A 23,174-nucleotide genomic window follows, 5' to 3' on the forward strand; every position below is an offset into this window, starting at 1 on the left:
ATCTGAAAATGTAGTTAAGACTCTTACCCGTATACATGGATGAACGCTTCACGGCAGACTGCAACCCCTTTCATTAAATAAGACGTTCTGTGTCATTTCTTTTTTGTTTGTACAGCTTGATTGGCCTGTTGTGTCAAGTCACTCTGGTTAACACGGACTGTGTGCAATGCCATAAGAATCATCAGATCTTTCTTCCGCTCTGTCACAGATGCCAGGGTTGCCTTTAGTTTGAAGATGTAATCCAGAGAAACACTTTTACAGTTCTCCATGATATGTTTCAAAATAGCTGCAGTAGAAAGGATTATCTACCAAGCAGCTCATGCTATAAACAGAAGGTGCTACATGGCGAACTCATCTTTCGGCATGTCCAGCCCATTAATTATCTCAGCCAATAATGGCTTGTGGGAAGATTCCTGTCTTTTTCCGTGGCTAAAGCAACTAGGCTTGTAATTTAACAATTGTATTCATACTTACAGATGGCAAACACATTTGTTATTAAGGCACATGAAAGTTCACATGTTCCAGAAGGCATTTCTGCCAAAGAAAGCATTTTGATAAAAAAAATGAACTTTCAAAATGCCTCTTCTGTGAAGTAGTGACGTGCAACATATGCCTAGTTTCCTGAAGCAAGTCACATTTATGCCCATGCATATATGGCCTTTTGGGCACTAGAGGCCTATATCATTCTCTATGATTTGGTATCGAAGTGGCGTGAAATAGTTTCCCTTGTCCTTACATCAAAGACCGTAAACTCTGTGGTTACATGTTTGTCTACTTTGGTTTGGTAGAGGTCTTTCAAATTATGTCATTACCAACCCCGACTGAAAATCCACATCCGGTTTCAAAAGAAATGGGATCATATAGTGAATTTATTTATTTAACTAGGCAAGTCAGTTAAGAACAAATTCTTATTTACAATGACGGCCTAGGAACAGTGGGTTAACTGCCTTGTTCAGGGGCAGAACAACAGAGTTTTACCTTGTCAGCTCAGGAATTCGTTCCACCAACCTTTCGGTTACTGGCCCAATGCTCTAACAACTAAGCTACCTGCCGCCCCAAAATATATCTCAATTGCATTCTCCCCACACGTCCACTTTCTCAAAACCCATTGAATGAGCAAGCCAGAGGTCCCACCCCTCTGACCTTCTACTCAAATGGATTTAAAGAACGAAAGAATACGCGGCGAGTATGCAATTGAGATTCACACAATGAGAAAAACGTGCCAACATCCCCTGCAGTAAATAAACGTGTAGGTTTTCTGGATAACTTTTTTAAATGATTGTGAGTGAATCAAAGTATTTAATGTAATTCAAATTCAATAAAAAAATACACGCATGCATAATAGCATGTTTTTTTTTTTTTTACAACAGACAGAGGTAATAATGGTGGGCAAAGTTGCCATAAGTATAGACAAAACAATGTGATGACCAAATTACACCAAACCAAGGTTAACGTCATTAATTTGTTGAAGAATATTGCTCAATGTGCCTTGCCCACTATACCCTCCCTTTGAGTACGTTCAGTCTTGACAGAATGGAAAATACAATGTTTGCAGTCCCGCATTGTCTCCACATGAGAGCAGGACATCTCTACAGCAGACACAAGCAAACACGTGTTGCCTGCTGACAACTTTCTGAAGACTATTTAAAGCAGCTATGGACATTTTAGTTCATAAATCACTCACTTACTCAAAGAAGAGTACATTACTAAAATGCGTTTTAAAAAATGAAATATTAAAACTACCATGGCTGTAAATGTCACAATAAATAACATTATACTCTCATCCAGAAATCCAACAGGGATTTCACATTACATTATGAAGCTCTGTTTCAACAGTTAATAATGAAGTACGATCAATCGTTTGTTAACTCTGCGAAGTTGCTAGTGTGAAGTTGTACTCTGTGTGTGTGTGTCCGTTAGACATAAGTGCACTTTCATGGCTGTTATCATAAATCACTCAGTAAGGTCACTTCTGGAGATAAAATGACACAATCTGGCATGTTTGCTATGGTTTGTCTTAATCTACCCTGATAATTTATGCACATGACTGATAATTCCTAGGCCTACTGTATGTTCCAAACATGAGCAGGCTCCTGAGCAGAGACTTCAGTAGGAGTCTGACAATATACATTTTTTACATTCTAATGCTGGTGAAAACACAGATTTAATTAGTAATTATGTAAGTAATTATGTTCTTTTTGTTCATATATATATATATATATGTGCAAGAGCCATCTTTACAGCTTCATAAACATGACAAAAATATGTGAGCTCTTTTTCCATTCTCGTCCATGTCAGTTCATATCATTTTGGCAATATGCACAAGACACCTTTGGGTGGACAGAAACAATTTAGAAACAAAGGGTCCGGCAGACAAGAGTATTTGTCTGTCTGTTTCCATCCATGATGTCACACCGTCCATTCACTTACTCTCTATCTGTAATGACCAAGAGGAGACATAGTCCAATGGCTTTTACGATGTCCCCTCCCATCATGGTGGAGGAATTTAGCTCTTGTTTAATTGTAAGTATTCTGGGCAGATAAGTGTAGTGGTACGCAATTTACCTAGGGCTGGTCACGGGATAATAAGGACTCTCATGACATTTCCAGTCCATGAACCATTTGATCCAAAAATGTCCATGAACCATTTGAAGCAGACATACAATAAAATAACACCATCATTGCCTTTTTCTATGCCTCAGTGCACTTTCCCATTCTGCAGCTTTTCCACATTCACCTTTCCAGGAGAACGCAAAACACCAATGCAGCCACGGGCCATTTTATGCATCCACATCACGTTCATAATGTCGAGACAGAAACTGGGGCCCATCCAGGCACAGCGGCCACCAAAGGTCACCCGGTAGAAGGGTTCCGTCCCGTACACGGCATACATCCGGCTGTAGTACAGTGGCATGACCGCTATCCTCACCAGGAAGAAGGATGCTGTCATGGCAATGCCGTTGACCATATTTGGTAATGATCTTTTTGGGTAACCAAGCACTTCAAAGAACCAGCTGAAAGATAGATACAGTTAGTACAGTTATGGATGGTGACTGAGTGAGATAAGAGTTGAAGATGAACTCACTTTGTAATGGAGTCATCGATATCAACTGGCATTGTTCCAGAAAGGTCACCTACATCACACATATATACAGTGCCTTCAGAAAGAGTCCCCAGTATTCCATGACCAGCCCTATGTAAAATGTGTATCACTACGCTACAATCCTCCACCATGATGGGAGGACATGGTAAAAGTCATTGTACTACGTCTTGACTTATTCCACATTTTGTGGGTTACAGCCGGAATTAAAAATGGATTCAAATAGAATTTTTTTCCCCCTGTCACCCAACTACACACAATACCCAATACAAAGTGAAAACATATTTAGACATTTTATGCAATACTTATGTAAATGAGATTACTCTTTCATTTTCAATAAATTTGCAAACATTTCTAAAAATATATGTTTTGACTTTGTTATTATGGGGTATTGTGTGTAAATGGGTGATTTTTTTGTTGTTTTAATTAAAAATTGATAAAAATAAAAATGAACACAACAAAATGTGGAAAAAGTCAAGGGGTGTGAACACTTTCTGAAGGCACATATACCCAGCACTTGAAAGATTTGAAGTACAATTCTTTAACAGTGCATCTGTATTTTGTCTTTGTTGGATTCAAATCAGGATAATAGCATACAATTAGAAATGTGACTGAAATGTGTTTAAGTATGAAACATGGGTCTCTAATAATGCTGTCAGATACAAGCTTTTGGCTGGGTGTGTCTGGTCTGACTTACTATAAGTAGTTAAACAATGGTCAATACTTTTTCTAAAATGGTTAAATGCACTACTACCAATGACAAAAGCCCTTCTGCAAATACATTCAGGGCACCAAGGCTCCCTCTACTTCCCAGGTAATGTTGTGCGTGCGAGTTTGCACACGTGCATGAGTCCATTTGGCAGTGAAGTTACCTACCGCTGATTCACACAAGGAGTGGAAAGCTCTGCGACCAGACGGAAGTTAGCAAAATAAGGCAACATTCCTATGCTCTAAAAGAGAAAGAACAAAGTGCAAAGAAAATAATGACAAGAGAAGTACTCTCAATAATATTTGAGTTCAGGATAAATCATGATCGTAAACTTACTGTACGATCTCTAAAAAGGAAAAATCGAGGTGCACTTACTGGGGTTATGACACTGTTAATAAACTTGGGTCACAGACATTTTCAAGATGTGTACAAAAAGTGGTGGTGAACATTCCAGCAGTGCATGCTCATACCTCTAAGTACTGGTAAGTCCATACTGTTATTAGGCAACATGTGCTCAATGTACCACAACATAATCCACTACAGACAAGATAGGAAGGGGCCCCTTCTGTACCTAGCCAACTGACACAGGCCTGCTCTTTGTTTAGGCCATTTTTTGCATGTACTGTATAGTCAGCATGTTAGAGACACAAGACTAGGTTAATTGATCACACATTAGTGATGCACGATACGTCGGTGAACATATCGGAATCGGCCGATATTAGCTAAAACAAATGCCAACATCAGTATCGGCCCAATTTCTAGTCTAACGCCGATGTGAAAAACCAATGTCAAAGCTGTTGTGCTATATAACGTAGGTACATGAAGTAATGACGCCACGTAAACATTTGTGCTACACCTGCAACACAGCATTCCTAACCTAGCCCACAATGTCTGCTGTGTGGATCGAGCAGTCAACAAGTCGAGCAGTCATTTGAAAGAGTAAGAACATTTAAGCGAGACAACTCAAAGGTGAAATCCATTAACGCCAAGATAATGGAATTCATTGCCCTCGACAATCAACCGTTCTGTCTTGGGTGATGTTGGCTTTCGCGACTGGTCGAGCACCGGTACACACTAACGTTACCAAGTACGCTATTGTTCAGATGTTGCCCTACCGGAGTTACACAGTAATAGCATCACTGCTATTAGGTTCACGACATACTATGGAACGCCGTTTGGGTCTTTGCGTGTCCAAAAAATATACACGTCAAATAACACTATTTGACAATAACACTATTTGATGCGTTAAATAAGCTTTAAATTCGACACGTCAAATAACACAGTTCTATTATAGAATGTTGTGTGTTTTGAATATGCACGTGCAAGCCATGCGCCACCAATACTATCAGTAGCACTGTCAAAGCTGTACAAAAAAGTCTGCAAACAAGCAAACACCGGCCACGAACGATATGTTTACAATACCGCGTTGGTAATAAAGCATTATTTGTTCGACAGCAACTTCTGGGGTAGCTAGCTAGCTTTAGCTTGGTACCTAGCTAGCACCAATACAGCCTGAAAACAATGACCAATAGAAACTGCAGTCATTTTCACTATTCTTAGCAATGATTTAGGAATCCTTGTGAGTAAGTATTAGCTAGGTAACCAGTTGTTGTTCGCCTATTGAAATTGAACTTCAGTTCATGAAAATAAATAGCTAGCCAGCTACTTAACCCTGTTGCCCAAAGATAACGTTATAAGCAGCCAGATAGCTTCCTCTGGCTAGTGAGGCTCAACCTGACTGGATTATGTGTTGTGAAGCTAGCCACAATAAGGATTAGGCACAATAGTGGAATTTGCGGTTTGCTTCAAAATAAAAGTACCCCTTTGAAAGTGATGCAGGTTACAATTGGTGGAATCATGCCATATTTAGACTAGATAATGTTAAAGAAGGTTGTAATGCAAAGCAATGAAATGCGGTATGAGTCTACTCGGTGACACTCACAGAACACAACTGTGAAGAGTTTACGCAAATATTAGCGTTGTAGCTCTTATCGCGGGACTGTGGGAAATCACCTCCCCAGTCAGCCTATTGTGTGTATTGACATTCATTTTGCACTGTACAGCATTATCTAAGGATTGGGGATCAATGAAATGGGGTAACAGTCTACTCAATACCCAAGATATTTTTTGCCAACGTCGTCCTCAGAGTTATCAGACTCCAAAACATTCACACAGTATTGTTTTTCCTCTGGAATATTGTTCAATACACATAGGTTGACAATAAATGTGGCTCAATTCACAGTTGTTTCAGAGTCCCGCAATAAGAGCCACGATGCTAATGTTCTGCTGGAGGCAGGGGCTTTCTCCTATAGAGCTCTATTTTTATAGAATGGTCTGCCTATCCATGTGAGAGACGCAGACTCGGTCTCGACCTTTAAGTCTTTATTGAAGACTCATCTATTCAGTAGGTCCTATGATTGAGTGTAGTCTGGCCCAGGAGTGTGAAGGTGAACGGAAAGGCACTGGAGAGACAAACCGCCCTTGCCGTCTCTTCCTGGCCGGTTCCCCTCTCTCCACTGGAATTCTCTGCCTCTAACCCTATTACAGGGCCTGAGTCACTGGCTTACTGGTGCTCTTCCATGCCGTCCCTAGGAGGGGTGCGTCACTTGAGTCGATTGAGTCACTGACGTGAACTTCCTGTCCGGGTTGGCGCCCCCCCTTGGGTTTGTGCCGTGGGGGAGATCTTTGTGGGCTATACTCGGCCTTGTCTCAGGATGGTAAGTTGGTGGTTGAAGATATCCTTCTAGTAGCTAGCTAACTATAGCTACTGAAACAGATTGTCGTTTTGCTATGTTTTGGGGGAAGAATATTGTTTGCATCCATGAGCTAGCTAGCTTTTTTTATGACCAGCACTGTAGGTGCGCGAGACAACAGTACCAGCATCATAGCATACGTATGGATGAATCATTGTGAAATATGAAATACGAGTGATAGTGTAATAACTATATACAAAATTCATGAACGCGTTAAATTATTAGGTGACATACAATCATATTCAGGTCCTGATTGGTCAACAATATTATTTGACACGTCAAATAGTGTTATTTGACGTGTATCTTTTTTGACATGCAAAGACCCAAACAGCGTTCCATAGAAATCCTGGTTGAGAATGAAACGACTGAACAAATGAACAACCAAACAGCACAGCAAGTAAGTGAAAGAAATAGGTTTGATTACCGTATGTTTTACTGGTAATGAGGACATACGTAAATGCCAACAAAATAACTTTTTGGTCAGTGTGGTGTGTGTAACCTTTATTTAACTAGGGAAGTCAGTTAAGAACTAATTCTTATTTACAATAACGGCCTACCCCGGACGACGCTGGGCCAATTGTGCGCCGCCCTATGGGACTCCCAATCACGGCTGGATGTGATAGCCTGAATTCGAACCCGGGACTGTAGTGATGCCTCTTGCACTGAGATGCAGTACCTTAGACCGCTGCGTCCATGTGTGTGTGTTAACTATTTAACTGGACTAGAATGCTTAAAAGGCCGCAAAATATTTTTATAGCGGTTATCGTAACGTTTTTTGGGGCAAGGAAAATATCGGATATCGGTCAAAAATGTTATATCGGTGCATCACTATCACACATGTTAGTGGAGGAGAGACAGAAAAAAATACATACCTAAACAAAACAGAAGTGCAACTAGTGAGAACTGGCACAATTAAAAGCCCCCATCTCAACATAGAAAAAGAGAACAAACACTCTAGAGAAAATAAAAGATGTATGGACTACCTATGTGGAAGACAGATAAGTTAATCTCATGATCAATTTCATAACCTTTACTCTACAATCCATTCTAACATTACCTCAAAAAGGTACCTGTAATTAGCCAGTGGTGGTGGCGATTTGGAAATATATGAGAGGTCCCTTTCTTTGTATAGTTGTATAGGTTGTAAGGTTGAAAGGTCAAAACAAGCAAAAAAGCCAGCATGCACCAATCACCATTACAGACTGAGTGAAGGGAAGGCTTCATGCAGTATAGACAGAAAATCTACAGGATGGTTTACTGGGACACAGATTAGGCCCAGTCTGGGACTAAAAAGCACTTTCAATGGCGACTCTCCATTGAGCATGTTTTCTAGTCCAGGACTAGGCTGAATGTGTCCTGGAAACCCGCACTACAAGCCATCACATTCCATGCAAAAAATGGTCCCAATTGTCATCATCGTTAGTCTTAGCAGCCACTGAACCTGATGGCCCAGAACACCTACACAGGACAGGACCAAGAGTGAACCGTCATCTATCTATCTACCTAAACACACTGTTGTCTAGCTTCCGGTGGTACATCAAATAAAGAACAATGATTTTCATTCCAACTAGCTTCCAGATATTTCTTCTGACTCATACATGCACAAAAGACAGTGCAAAGTGTCCTTCCTCAATAAAACTCAAAATTGTCAGCAAAATGCCTAGTTTAAACTCCATCCTTAGCGATTTTTATATCATACATACAATTGAACAAGCAACATATCAAAAGTGCTTGACAACTGTAGCTGCTTACTTACACTGTACCTTCCAAAGAGGGGAGGGAAACAATTTACAGTGTTCCATTACTGGGTAATACTGCAGTAAAACACCTTTTGCAATTATTAAAACTGAGTAATAACACTTGTAGCAATGTACTTATAGGTCAATTACACAGTAACAACACTGTAAATCAAAGTGTTCCAAATATAATGCTGACTAAAGTGGAACTCTACTATTTCATCACTGACCAGACCTTTGTTATCCACTCTAACCCATCAAACTACATGGGTGTTCACCCTTGGCCCTTCCCCATCTTGCCTGCACATTCTGCTCTGGGTCAGTAAGGAACTCACCAGTACATAGTAGTAAGCATACAGTGCTGCCAGGTGGTGGATTACAAAAAACTTGTCCCCTATCGCCCGCCAATAGTAACATATGAGCAGCATATCTGCAAGACAGACAAGGGAGATAGCTCACTGCATGGGTCAACATAATCCATGGGAATATGCAAAGTAATACAACGGTTAGACATGTCTGAAGTGGAGACCCACCTGATAGGAGGTAGCCACAGGTTATGGCCACATTTATTTTCACCAGTGACGGATCTCCCCTATTGGCAAGATAGCACAAAGCACATGTTGAAAATATGATAAGAAAGCATGGTGTCAAATATACAAAATATGACTATTCTACCAAGGATTGCACACTTAGCACTCAGTAGTCAGGGAGATTCTTACCAGACAGGGTCTTCATTGACTGCATCATCATGAAGTAATATGTAGAGACAAAAAAGCCCCACTATCAAGGCGTGCAATGTAGACACAGTTCTAGAAAACACAAAAAACAGACAAATACTCATAAAAGCATACTTCCTTAAACGTAACATTTGACGGCAGCGGTGGGATTCCACGCATATGGACAATTCTTGACAACGATATTTGAAAGCGTCTACGCTCAGAAATATGCTTCAACTGGGAAAATGATAATACAATAGGTCTTCTGATAGGAGCTTTGATTGAATAGTCAATAATATAATTTCTCAGATGATCAGATGCTGTACCTGGAGTTCCACTCTATGGTGTGTCTGGGACTGAGACGGTGGTACCCAGGAAAGAACTGAGCAGAGATCCAGGGGCTGACAAAGTGGAACAGACACTGGAACGTCACAAAGCTGGTGGCGGCGATGGACAGGACCAGCGGAGAGAAGCTCTCCATGATCACTCGTTACTGAGAGAGATAGAAAAAACAGACAGGGGAGTGTGAGTTCATAGTAGAGTGTCAAATAGGAGCGTGAGATATGAAAACATACAGCACAGTAAGTCAGACTACATCAACTGATATTTTATACTAATACACTCACTCAGAGAAAGAGATGTAATAGTTTCTCAAAACGATAGGTGTCAATTATTGGCACCCCTAAAGATTCTTATAAATAAAATATGCATTCATTTTCAACTTTTTAAAATTCATTCCAGCTTAAAAAAGGTCAAATGCAGCCATTTTTAATCTCTACATCAAAACATTTCTGGGTAACAATTAAGTACCTTACTGTGATTGTTTTAAATATAAAAAAATATCAAGCAAAAATTTAAATATTGGGGCTTCTTAGCAAAGAGCAATTTCTCATGCAATACTTTTGCTAGGACTGTCTGGGAGTGGTCTAAGTGGGGAGGGGAACATTTTAAAATAGCTGTTTGAAACTCTCTTACAGGTCTATTACCTAATTTACAGCCTGTAACCAAGCAGCCCAAAACAAAATCCTGCCAAAAGAGGCTGACATTTGAGGCAGTCTTTTCAAACAGCTCTTACACTAAAAGCTCATTATCAGTTTCACAACCTCAGTGAGGAAATCAAAAGTTTGGAACCGGTTCAGGGAACAGAACTAAAAACAACCAAAGTTTTTGAGGAGCTGAACCCGAAATGAAAGCGATCTATACTGTTCAGGAGCAGAACCGTTACTTTAAAAGCATTGGAACCGGTTAATAATGTTTTTTACGTTCCAAGCATTTTTTTCCAGTCCCCCCAAAAAAAACATTTTAAAACCACATAGCAAAGCCCTCGCTCTGTCACTCAGAAACATATTCCAGCATCTGTGGTGAGTTTGCTAGCTGGAAATCTTTGCCAGTAGCTTGCGTAGGCTACCTGCACCTCCCCGCTGAAGCATAGGTTACTGCAGCCTACTGAGGACATTACAAGCATTACAAAAAAAAATATTTTCACATTGGATTCATTAATTACAAAAAGACGTGTTTTAATTATAGTGCTGCTCTGCGCACACAAGTTCCTCCATAAAAGCCACTCCTCTGTAGGTATTATTCAGATAATGCATGTCATAACAAGATGCCCAGTGATTCAAGGCAAGCTTTCTTCATCCTCCCTTGCCGCAAAATGTCAGTTGCACCACGCAGTGAGGAAGATGTTGAGAGGCAAAGAAAAATCCAGTGGCCAAAGTTGGAGAATTACCGAACTTGGTTATGTCTTCGTGTCACCCAAATCTTCCATGCCAATAAGCTCTTTAAGGGTTGCCAGAAAAAAAGCCTTTGATGAGAGCAACCAACAAATGTAAACACCTGGAGTTTGCTAAACAGCATTGGTACCGGTGCTCTGGTCAGATGACACGAAAATAGAGGTCTTTGCCATGCACACCAGTGGTGAGTTTGGCGTCAAAAGAAGGATGCATATGCAGAAAATAATCTCACCTATTGTAAAATATGATGGTGGATCTTTGACGTTATGGGGCTGTTTTGCTTCCACTGGTCTTCGGGCCCTTGATAAAAGGTCAACAGCATCATGAACTCTTCCAAGTACCAGGACATTTTAGCAAAAAACCTGGTTGCCTTTGCCAGGAAGCTGAAAACTGGCCACAAGTGGATTTTCCAGCAAGACAATAACCCCAATCACTAATCAAAAACCACAAAGAAATTGTTAATTGACCACAACATTTTGCGATGGCCATCTCAGTCTCCGGACTTGAACCCCATTGAAAACCTGTGGTTTGAATTTAAGAAGGCAGTCCATAAGCACAGACAAAAGGATCTGGAAAGATTCTGTATAGAGGAATGGTCTAAGATCCCTTGCGATGTGTTCTCCAATCTCATAAAACATTTTTAGAAAAAGGGCTCAGGGCCGTTATCCTCGCAAGGGGATATTGAAAACAGGGGTGCCAATAATTGACAGCAATTTTGTTGAGAATTATCTGTATTACTTGTTAAACAAAATCTATTTCACTTAACAACTGTATTAATATAAAATTATTTGTTTGTTTTTTTAAACTATTTGAGCATACAATATAGCTCAGTATTTGAATTAGTTATTTTATACAGTACTTTTTGCTCATCTTTATCAAGGGTACCAATTATGTTGGACTGTATGTCATCACTTGCTTCTGCAGTATCTAACCTCGGGCCAGGACCCATGTATTTACCACCGGCTGCCTTGAAACAGTGGAGTATTTGCCTATTCCTACATAGTATTTGTTGATTTAGTTGCGTTATCACGTTAAGGTCATAATCAGTCCATGGGTCAGCCAAAGCCACATCTCATGTTCTCCCCCACTGCTTTACAAATAGGCCAGTCACACTCTCACTCATGTGGTCATCAGATCCTTTGGTGAAGGGGTGTAGTAGATGACCCTGACCTTCTGTTCACCTGTCATTACTAAAGCTGGAGCGGACATATTTTATGCAAGGATTTATTTGGTGAGAGGCATTTTAGGAGGAAGTGAAACTGTATGACAAGTGAAACTGTATGGCAAACTGCATTCCTCAAAGTTACTTGAAGTGTTTCTGTATTTCTTGTTTTTCGAGGTTCTCAATCGTTGAACTCAAATTCTGCTCAGCTCCCTACTAAGACTAACATGTCCATTTAGAAGTGTTGTTTCCTCAAAATGGTGAGAAACATTCCTAGTGCCCTTAAGAAAATCAGTTGGATGAACCAAACCTCACCTTTAGCTAACAGGAGTGGGCCGACCAATCATACTTGTAAAGAACTCTTTGACCGCATCTGGCTCTGTGTTAAAATCGCTGATGGTCTGTAACTAAATACAGGGACACAAGTAGATCCCCCTTATGTCACCACAGCCCTAAACCACAACCCTCCTCCACAAATGAAAGGAAACATGGGGAACCTCGCCAAGCTCTCCTCAAGTGTCTGGGTCAGGCAGTTGTTGATCACAAGTGAACCTGTCTGAAATAGCCAATGACTGAGGAAATATAAGATACTGTGGAATAGCCTCAATTGTGGTCAGACAGAAATCTGAACAGCTTACCTGTTTTAAGATAAAGTAGACAGCACTTTTTCAAACTAAAGCACGAATAACTACTGTACAATACAACATTATCTCTACAGTAGACACTGAGTACAGTATACTCTAGTACTAGGTTATGAGGGTAGATACTGTATTGACAGCAGTCCATAAGACAGTAGCGTCACTTAAGTGTGATACTGATAGGTCAATAGACAGGCAGACAATTGACACAAGGCAAGCACATCGCACACCATTGACAGAAGCATACTGTACTTACCCTCAAGTCACTGTAGTAGTTTCTAAGCAACGCTATTCCCCCGAGTAGAGGTGCTACATGGAGTAACACTTGTACTGGAAATGACACCCTATAACCGTCCCGTCATCGTGCGCTACAGAAGTGCGAGTAAGGACAAGTGAATTTCAAGGGGAATACCATTTCCCGATATATAAATACCCCCCATGATGTCGAAACCCAGGCTGTGTACAAGAGTACCCGTAAAACTGGTTGCCCGACATATTAAGGAAAAATGACTCCACATCGAAACGCAGGCTGTGTAGATGTACAATAGGAGTTGGTCGCTATACGGACGACTGTTTTACACCTAGGCTGAGATTTTTATATTGACTAAAAGGTAAACGCGTAAAACTGGTAGCCCGAAATATTTAGGCTGAAATGACTAGAATGACTTCAGCATATGTTCATGCAGGAGAAAATATAAACAATCCTGTTTTGACTCGTTTGCTTTAGCTAGTGACGCTGTCAACTTACCTTGTTTTTCACATAGTCATGAAATGGCTTTTAAATAGCCTAATCACAACGCTGCCTTTACATATTTTAAAGAAAAATGATGCTCAAGTTAATCCAAGCTAGCTATATTTGGAATGACTAGGCCTATTTCTTTGTGGCTTTTTTTCCCCGAAAAGATTTAGCCTAAGCCTGTTTTGAAAACTACTGTTAGGCGATGAATTCATCTGATGTTTGATAGTTGCACCCGGATGTGGGAGGTAATCTACTTCTTATTTTTTTTAAACAATAGTTTTTAGTCTCTATTGTCTTCTAAAGTCAGATATCTATCTTCCTCCCTCCATTTCGCACCTCTCCCTGTATGTCGCTTCTGCTTCTTCTTCCTTCTTCTTCGGTGGATTTTTTATGGCGGTTGGTAACCAACTTTAATGTGCATTACCGCCACCAACTGGACTGGAGTGTGGACTAGAAACAGGGAAGGCTCCGTTAACTCTTTAACAAAAAAATGCATTCAGCAACAAACATTTTCAGCCTGCTCACACTTGACACGTGTCCAAACTTTTTACAATTCTGGTATTGCATTGGCTTGTACACAAACGCTCTCACAGTGTATTTTATATACCCAACTTTACATGTGTCGGTAGCTCTTCCTCAAACATCAGTAATGTGCGTGTATGTATTGTGTGACGAAACAGATTGTTGTAAGTGGATATATGGTGCTTTCAAGAAAACTCGGAAACTTGGAGTTAAAATGTACATACATTATTTTTTGTTGAGATTCCTATTGGTCGATTCCAGTGGCGGCCAGTGCCGTTTATGATGAGGCAGGACAATAATTTTTTTCATAAGCATGGCCTTATTTCTATTACAGCATGATGGATGACTGTCATTCATATTCCATTCACCCAGTTCAATGTAACACATCGATAGGTTTAGGCTACAACATGATACTCTAATTTTCCCTATACCCATCATGACTTTGCTACAAACTAGCCTATCTGGAGTCATGGACTTGGGAGGAAATCCTGGACGGGAAAGGACCATGGACTCAAGCTGGGAATTATCGCCGCCCACAGTGGGAGATCGAGGCGGCGAGAGCTGAGAGGCGCTGGTATGAGGAGAGGGAGCGCAACGGACACGGGAGGCAGCCCCACAATTTTTTTTGGGGGGGGCACACGGGGAGATTGGCGGAGTCAGGTGGTAGACCTAAGCCAACTCCCCGTGCTTACCGGAAGCAGCGTGGTACTGGTAAGACACCGTGTTATGCTATGGAGCGCACGTTGTCCCCAGTGTGCGTTCAAAGCCCGGTGCGCTACATACCAGCCCCCCGCAAGTGCCATGCGAGTGCAGGCATCGAGCCAGGGCGGATGGTGCCAGCTCAGCGCGTCTGGTCTCCAGTGCGCCTCCTCGGTCCAGGTTATCCTGCGCCGGCGTTGCGCACTGTGTCTCCAGAGCGCTGGGAGGGTCCAGTTCGCCCAATGCCTGCTCTCCGCCCGTGCCGGGCCAAAGTGGGCATTCAGCCTGGAGTGTGGGTAAAGAGTGTCCGTACCAGAACTCCAGTGCTCCCCCACAGCCCGGTTTATCCTGTGCCTCCTCCTCGGACCAGGCCTCCAGTGGGTCTCCCCATCCTGGTCCATCCTGTGCCACCTCCCAGGACGGACTAGGCCTCCAGTGGGTCTCCCCATCCTGGTCCGTCCTGTGCCACCTCCCAGGACTAGGCCTCCAGTGGGTCTCCCCATCCTGGTCCGTCCTGTGCCACCTCCCAGGACTAGGCCTCCAGTGGGTCTCACCTGTCCAGAGCAGTCAGAGCTGCCCGCCAGTCAACAGTCGTCAGAGCTGCCCGCCAGTCAACAGTCGTCAGAGCTGCCCGCCAGTCAACAGTCGTCAGAGCTGCCCGCCAGTCAACAGTCGCCAGAGAGGCCAGACTGCCCTGAACTGCCGGAGTGGCCAGACTGCCCTGAACTGCCGGAGTGGCCAGACTGCCCTGAACTGCCCTGAACTGCCAAAGTGGCCAGGGACGCCCGCCAGCCCGGTGAGTCCTGTGCCTACGCCTAGGGCCAGGCCTCTGTCATGTCTCCCCAGCCTGGTAAGTCCTGTGCTTGTGCCCAGGGCCAGGCATCCATCATGTCTCCCCAGCCTGGTGAATCCTGGGTCAGTGCCGTCGGAGCAGCCAGGGACGCCCGCCAGCCGGGCGCAGCCAGGGTCGCCCGCCAGCCGGGCGCAGCCATTGCCGCCCGCCAGCCGGGCGCAACCATCGCCGGTCGCCAGCCGGGCGCAACCAGGGTCGCCCGCCAGCCGGGCGCAACCAGGGTTGCCCGCCAGCCGGGCGCAGCCATCGCCACCCGCCAGCCGGGCGCAGTCAGCGTCGCCCACCAGACCTTCGGCGCGGCCAGGTGCGCCACCAAAGAGGGCGACGTCAAGGGTGGAGCAGAGGCCACGTCCCGCACCTGAGCCGCCGCCGTAAGAAGGCCCACCCGGACCCTCCCCTTCAGAGTCAGGTTTTGCGGCCGGAGTCCGCACCTTTGGGGGGGGGGGTACTGTAACGCCCTGGCCATAGAGAGGGGTTTTTTGTTCTTTATTTTGGTTAGGCCAGGGTGTTACATTGAGTGGGCGTTCTATGTTCCTTTTTCTATGTTTTGGTATTTCTTTGTTTTGGGCCATGTGTGTGGCTCCCAATCAGGCACAGCTGAAGCTCGTTGCTGCTGATTGGGAGTCACACATAAGGAGCATGTTTTTCCTTTGGGTTTTGTGGGAAATGGTTTCTGTTTGAGTATTTTCCTCACAGGACTGTTTGCTGTCGTTTTGTTCATTTTGTAGTGTTCTCTTGTTTATTTGAATTAAAACTCTAATGATGAACACATCCTCTGCTGCACCTTGGTTCCCTCTTCAAGACAGTCGTGACAGTAGGTGCACACAGGTCGAAAGAAAAATGTAGATGACACACAGTGACACATGGACAGACAGTGGCACATTCAATACCGCCTTGCACACTCTTGCCTGCATCTAGTTTATCCAGGGTGTAATCATTAGTCCAACAGTTTGTCCAAAATTCAGATATTTTTACGTTTAATAAACGTTTTTCAACAGAATCGGCGGAATGAATACTCTGATTACGCATAAACACAGTTCACTTTCATAGCACCCACATTGTATTCCTTCTCTCCTCAATACACTCTCCTCCTCTCACCTTTTCCCTTCGTTTGTGGACTTCAATGAAAAACACATCAGCTATATGTGACCAGGCGAAAAAAAACCTTTCCAAGCCAAACCGCTACACACAGCCTACATCGTTGTCACCATATTAGCTAAAGTAACGTCCTAGTCAACATAGCTGACAGAACTAATGTGCGAGTAAACCCACTACAACCATTAAGTAACGTTAGTGTATAGTCACAAGGCGGGCCCCGGTGGCAATAAATTAACAAAACCAAAAGCTTAACTTGACTTGGAAGAGTTCCGGTGTTGTGTTGGATAGTCATAGCCAGCTAGCTAACATAGCATACCTCTGTTTGAGCCAGGTGTTTGAGTAACTAAACTAGCCAGCTGCATTTGCTAAGTAAGTGAAAGTGAAAAAATATAAATCTCTCTTTCTCTCTTGCTTCATTTTTGAAGAAATTAATTTGTTAAACAGTTCAACTATTGTCTTTCTCTTTATGTCAACTACTCACCACATTTTATACACTGCAATGCTAGCTAGCTGTAGCTTATACTTTCAGTACTAAATTCATTCTCTGACCCTTTGATAGGGTGGATAACATGTCAGTTCATGCTGCAAGAACTCTGATAGGTTGGAGGACATCCTGACATCATGTCATAATTACTGTGTAAGTCTATGGAAGGGCCTCCTAGGTTTTGTATTGAAGTCAGTGTAGCAAGAGGAGGATGGAAGCTAGCTGTCCTCCGACTACACCATGGTGTTACCAAACAGAATGCTGTTGACGCTACTGTAGACCAATTTAAAACAGTGTGTTTTAATTCATTATTTGGTGACTATATTTAGTATAGGTTAATCTAAAAATTATAATTTTTTCAATGTTTATTTTTTTATGAAATTCACTGAGGAGGATGGTCCTCCCTTTCATCCTCTGAGGATCCTTCACTGGTCGGTTTCGGAGTTTCCAAGTTTTTAGTTGTCTTGAAAGTAGAAATAAGAACCGTGTGGAGTATCGTACTACTTTACTGTATGCCATTCACCCATAGCATGTCATTGAACCAGTCATATAAGTAAACAGTGTTGTGGGAACGCTAATGCCACAATATGACCAACATATTCAGTTGCTCTCTTGTCCTCTATCCAGCTGCTAGTCGACTTGATAAAGGACCAGACAACCCCCAGTGAATCTTTGTGCTCTCTGGAGCAACTGTTTACTTTTGATGTGTTGGAACAGCTACTTATGATTGATGTAAAAATAATCAACTGGGGCTGATATGCTCGATCCCTTCTAATTACAGCTTTCTGCTCCATTGATTGCGGAAGCATTAACACATATTTTAACTTGACAATTATATCAAGTACTATCCCTAGAGTTTGGAAGGCGGCCCATGTACTTCCTCTGCTTAAAGGTGGCGACCCGAGTGATCGAAATAATTATCGTCCCATTTCCAAACTCTCTTGCTGTAACGACTGCCGTGAGAGAGAGTGGACCAAAACACAGTGGAGTTAGTGTTCATCATATTTAAATATTAAAGAACACTATGCAAACAAAACAAGAAAAACCAACAGCCAAACAGTCCTGTCAGGTGAAACACAATGACAGAAACAATTACCCACAAAACCCCAACGGAAAAACATGCACTTATGTGTGACTCCCAATCAACCACAACGAACTTCAGCTGTGCCTGATTGGGAGCCACACACGGCCCAAAACAAAGAAATACAAAAACATAGAAAAAGAACATAGAACGCCCACCCAATGTAACACCCTGGCCTAACCAAAATAAAGAAAAAAAAAACCCTCTCTATGGCCAGGGCGTTATAGTACCCCCCCCCCCCCCCCCCCTCCAAGGTGCGGACTCCGGCCGCAAAACCTGACACTGAAGGGGAGGGTCTGGGTGGGCCTTCTTACGGCGGCGGCTCAGGTGCGGGACGTGGCCTCTGCCCCACCCTTGGCGTCGCCCTCTTAGGTGGCGCACCTGGCCGCGCCGAAGGTCTGGTGGGCGACCCTGACTTCGCCCGGCTGGCGGGCGACCCTTGTTGCGCCCGGCTGGCGGGTGTCCCTTGCTGCGCCCGGCTGGCGGGCGGCGATGGCTGCGCCCGGCTGGCGGGTGACCCTTGCTGCGCCCGGCTGGCGGATGACCCTGGCTGCGCCCGGCGATGGCTGCGCCCGGCTGGCGGGCGGCGATGGCTACGCCCGGCGATGGCAGATCCGGACAGGCGGGCCACTCTGGCAGATCCGGCACGGCGGGCCACTCTGGCAGATCCGGCACGGCGGGCCACTCTGGCAGATCCGGCACGGCGGGCCACTCTGGCAGCTCCGAACAGGCGGGCCACTCTGGCAGCTCCGAACAGGCGGGCCACTCTGGCAGCTCCGAACAGGCGGGCCACTCTGGCAGCTTAGTCCTGGGAGGTGGCACCGGACGGACCAGGATGGGGAGACCCACTGGTGGCCTGGTCCTAGGAGGAGGCACAGGACTGACCAGGATGGGGAGATCCACTGGAGGCCTGGTCCGAGGAGGGCCGGCGCCAGGATGGGGCCCACTGGAGGCCTGGTCCGAGGAGGAGGCACGGGCGACCGGGGGAGACGCAGGAGGCCTGGTTCTGGGCGTAGGCACAGGACGTGCAGGGCTGGGAAGACATGCAGGAGGCCTGTTTCTGGGCGTAGGCACAGGATGTGCAGGGCTGGGAAGACATGCAGGAGGCCTGTTTCTGGGCGCAGGCACAGTCTTCAACAGACGGCCAGCACGCACCTCAGGACGAGTATGGAGAACTGACTCAGGTGACATCAATTCACTGACACGCTCCGTAGGGCGAATGCCGTGCCTTATGCACCAAACCAGCAGGTCTCTCATCTCTCTCTGCTCCAATCTCCCCATCAACTCCTTCACTGTCTCTGCTTTCCACCCTTCGCTCACCTCCAACATCAACCCGACTGGCTCTGGTTCCAACCTCGGCACCGCCAACTGTCCCGTGTGCCCCCCCAAAAAAACGTCTTGGGGCTGCCTCTCGTGCCTGTTGCGCTCTCTCTCCTCATACCATCGCCTCTCTGCTCTCGCCGCTTCGATCTCCCACTGCGGGAGGCGATACTCCCCAGCCTGAGTCCATGGTCCCTCTCCATCCAGTATTTGTTCCCACGTCCATGAGTCCATCATGCTGCTCTCCTGGTGCTGCTCCTTCCTCCGCTGCTTGGTCCTTTTGTGGTGGGTAATTCTGTAACGACTGCCGTGAGAGAGAGTGGACCAAAACGCAGCGGAGTTAGTGTTCATCATATTTAATTATTAAAGAACACTATGCAAACAAAACAAGAAAAACCGACAGCCAAACAGTCCTGTCAGGTGAAACACAATGACAGAAACAATTACCCACAAACCCCAACGGAAAAACATGCACTTATGTGTGACTCCCAATCAACCACAATGAACTTCAGCTGTGCCTGATTGGGAGCCACACACGGCCCAAAACAAAGAAATACAAAAAACATAGAAAAAGAACATAGAACGCCCACCCAATGTAACACCCTGGCCTAACCAAAATAAAGAACAAAAAACCCCTCTCTATGGCCAGGGCGTTACACTTGCCTGGCAAAAATCCTGGAATCATTGATTAATACTCAGCTTAGATCCCTTTAAACTGCTACATCTTTTCTGAATGTAAAACAGTCAAGGTTCAGACCAGGTCATAGTGCCATCTCTGCTACTTCTATGGTTTTAAATTATGTCATAAATTGTTTAAATACGAAGAAACACTGTGCTTTCCTCTTCATTGACCTGTCCAAGGCATTCACACTGTGGATCACACCTTACTTATTCAGAACCTCTCTACGATTGGCTTAGATCGGGCTGCTTGTAGCTGGTTTGAGAATTATTTAAAAAACAGATCACAGTGTGTACTTACTGATGGCGTTAAATCAGGATTTCTAGACATAACAAAAGGTGTCCCACAGGGTTCGATTCTTGGTCCAGTTCTTTTCACTATTTATATTAACAGCATTGGTCTATTTGTACAAAACTGTAACTTTAATCTGTATGCAGAAGACACTTGTATATGCTACTACACCTACGGCAGCTCAGGCTCTGTTGACTCTTCAATCTGCTTTTACTACCTTGCAGAAAGCCTTGGTTGACCTGTAGTTGGTACTAAATGCTGGTAAAACCAAGTAAATGTTTTTACCAAATCATGTAATAATGTAACTGATGATTTGTGCATAACTACATTAGATGGTGCCCTCATTGATCGTGTCCCCGCCTATAAATATCTGGGCATCTGGATTGACGAAAAGCTATCTTTTAAAAAGCATGTTGACGAGTTAGTCAAGAAATTAAGAATTCATTTGGGCTTCTTCTATAGGAATAGGGCTTGCCTTTCATTAAATAGTAGAAAACAGATAATTCTACATTTATTCCTGTTATAGATTATGGCGATATTATATACATGAATCCAGCTAGAGGAGCGGTGTTTTGAAGTCCTTGGGCACAATTTATCACAGTGCACTTTGTTTTATTACATCTGACAGTTTTGACACTCACAACTGCATCGTTTATCATAAAGTTGGTTGGACCTCACTAAAAACGCATAGGTCACTTCATTATTCTGTTTTTGTATATAAAGCCTAACTCAATAAACTACCAATTTACTTAAAACCTCTTACATCTAGACGTTCCGCTAGCGGAACACCTGCTCCAATATCCAATGATAGGCGTGGCGCGAATTACAAATTCCTCAAAAATCCCAAAACTTCAATTTCTCAAACATATGACTATTTTACACCATTTTAAAGACAAGACTCTCCTTTATCTAACCACACTGTCCGATTTCAAAAAGGCTTTACAGCGAAAGCAAAACATTAGATTATGTCAGCAGAAATAATCAGACACCCATTTTTCAAGCTAGCATATAATGTCACAAAAACCAAAACCACAGCTAAATGCAGCACTAACCTTTGATAATCTTCATCAGATGACACTCCTAGGACATTATGTTATACAATACATGCATGTTTTGTTCAATCAAGTTCATATTTATATCAAAAACCAGCTTTTTACATTAGCATGTGACGTTCAGAACTAGCATTCCCACCGAACACTTCCGGTGAATTTACTAAATTACTCACGATAAACGTTCACAAAAAACATAACAATTATTTTAAGAATTATAGATACAGAACTCCTTTATGCAATCGCTATGTCCGATTTTAAAATAGCTTTTCGGTGAAAGCACATTTTGCAATATTCTGAGTAGATAGCCTGGCCATCATGGCTAGCTATTTTGACACCCACCAAGTTTAGCCCTCACCAAACTCCGATTTACTATAATAAAAATTGGATTACCTTTGCTGTTCTTCGTCAGAATGCACTCCCGGGACTTCTACTTCAATAACAAATGTTGGTTTGGTTCCAAATAATCCATAGTTATATCCAAATAGTGGCGTTTTGTTGTGCATTTAAGACACTCTCCGAAGGGTGACGAAGGGTTACGCGCCCGACGCGTTTCGTGACAAAAAAATTCAAAATATTCCATTACCGTACTTCGAAGCATGTCAAACGCTGTTTAAAATCAATTTTATGCGATTTTTCTCGTAAAAAAGCGATAATATTCCGACCGGGAGTCGTTGTTTTCGTTCAAAGACGAAAGAATAAAAACATGGTGTTGCCTCGTGCACGCGCCTCCAGTCTCATTGTTCTCTGATCGACCACTATCCAAATGCGCTACTGTTTTTCAGCCAGGGGCTCCAAAGGCATCATTCACTGTTTTGCCGCCTTCTGAGAGCCTATGGGAGCCGTAGGAAGTGTCACGTTACAGCAGAGATCCTCAGTTTTCAATAAAGAGAGTGTAGAAGGCCAAGAAATGGTCAGAGAGGGCACTTCCTGTAAGGAATCTTCTCAGGTTTTGGCCTGCCAAATGAGTTCTGTTATACTCACAGACACCATTCAAACAGTTTTAGAAACTTTGGAGTGTTTTCTATCCAAAGCTAATAATTATATGCATATTCTAGTTTCTGGGCAGGAGTAATAATCAGATTAAATCGGGTACGTTTTTTATCCGGCCGTGAAAATACTGCCCCCTATCCATAACAGGTTAACATCATTGTTGAAATATAGAAACTCAGAATACTACACTAGAACCCAGGATTGGTTAATGATGGAGACTCCACGTGTATCCACAGAGTTGGGTAAATCTGCCTTTTCCTACCAGGCCCCAATCATGTGGAATAATCTCCAAGCAACATTTCATTTGGATGTGTTGTTGTCTCTGGGTCCGTTTAGAAGAAAGACTAGGAATTTTTATATTGATACATGTGTTTGTTTGTTTGATTGTTTATATAATATTTGCTAATAAATTTAATACATTTTGTGTTTTAAATTGTGTATAATTGTCACGACTTCCGCCAAAGTCGGCTCCTCTTCTTGTTCGGGCGGCGTTCGGCAATCAACGTCACCGGCTTTCAAGCCATCGCCGCTCCATTTTTCATATATCCATTTGTCTTGTCTTGTTTCCATACACACCTGGTTTTCATTTCCCCAATTAAGCTACTTGTATTTAACCCTCTGTTTCCCATCATGTTTTGTGTGTAATTGTTCCATGTTGCTGTGGTGTCTTTTTACGCGCTTTACTTTTATGTTCCGTGTTTATGAGCGCATTTGATTTATGTTGTGCTCTCGTTTTGGAACTTTAATAAAGTGCGCCTGTTTACATCACGCTACTCTCCTGCACCTGACTTCGCCTCTTTTACACACGCTGACAGAATT

General features: G+C 43.4%; 1 protein-coding gene across 5 annotated transcripts; it reads right to left on the reverse strand.

Moving 5' to 3' along the window:
- Positions 1–851: 851 nt before the first annotated feature.
- LOC106568894 (TLC domain-containing protein 4-B) lies at positions 852–13,712 on the reverse strand. Of its 5 annotated transcripts, XM_014139683.3 has the most exons (9): positions 13,296–13,663; positions 12,804–12,915; positions 10,980–11,047; positions 9,341–9,507; positions 9,018–9,107; positions 8,832–8,890; positions 8,634–8,728; positions 3,977–4,050; positions 852–3,014 (listed from the first exon to the last, which is right to left on the reverse strand). In XM_014139683.3, exons 4-9 carry the CDS (start codon positions 9,493–9,495, stop codon positions 2,699–2,701), a joined length of 789 nt encoding a protein of 262 aa, XP_013995158.1. In that variant the 5' UTR covers positions 9,496–9,507; positions 10,980–11,047; positions 12,804–12,915; positions 13,296–13,663; the 3' UTR covers positions 852–2,698. The 5 variants fall into 5 exon arrangements, with proteins under 5 accessions (XP_013995158.1, XP_045549923.1, XP_013995157.1 ...); XM_045693967.2 differs by lacking the exon at positions 12,804–12,915; XM_014139682.3 differs by lacking the exon at positions 10,980–11,047.
- Positions 13,713–23,174: the final 9,462 nt, after the last annotated feature.

This window comes from Salmo salar, chromosome 14, assembly GCF_965601325.2.
Source record: "Salmo salar chromosome 14, fSalSal1, whole genome shotgun sequence".
Classification (NCBI taxonomy): Eukaryota; Metazoa; Chordata; class Actinopteri; order Salmoniformes; family Salmonidae; genus Salmo; species Salmo salar.

What these genes read in the sequence shown, in the direction of transcription:
- LOC106568894 (XM_014139684.3), bottom strand. Translation starts at nt 9,495, where the DNA reads ATGGAGAGCTTCTCTCCGCTGGTCCTGTCCATCGCCGCCACCAGCTTT. An exon ending in ACCATAGAGTGGAACTCCAG is followed by an intron (nt 9,108 to 9,340) that starts GTACAGCATCTG and finishes TGTGTTTTCTAG; the next exon opens with AACTGTGTCTACATTGCACG. An exon ending in CTGTGGCTACCTCCTATCAG is followed by an intron (nt 8,729 to 8,831) that starts GTGGGTCTCCAC and finishes TCTGTCTTGCAG; the next exon opens with ATATGCTGCTCATATGTTAC.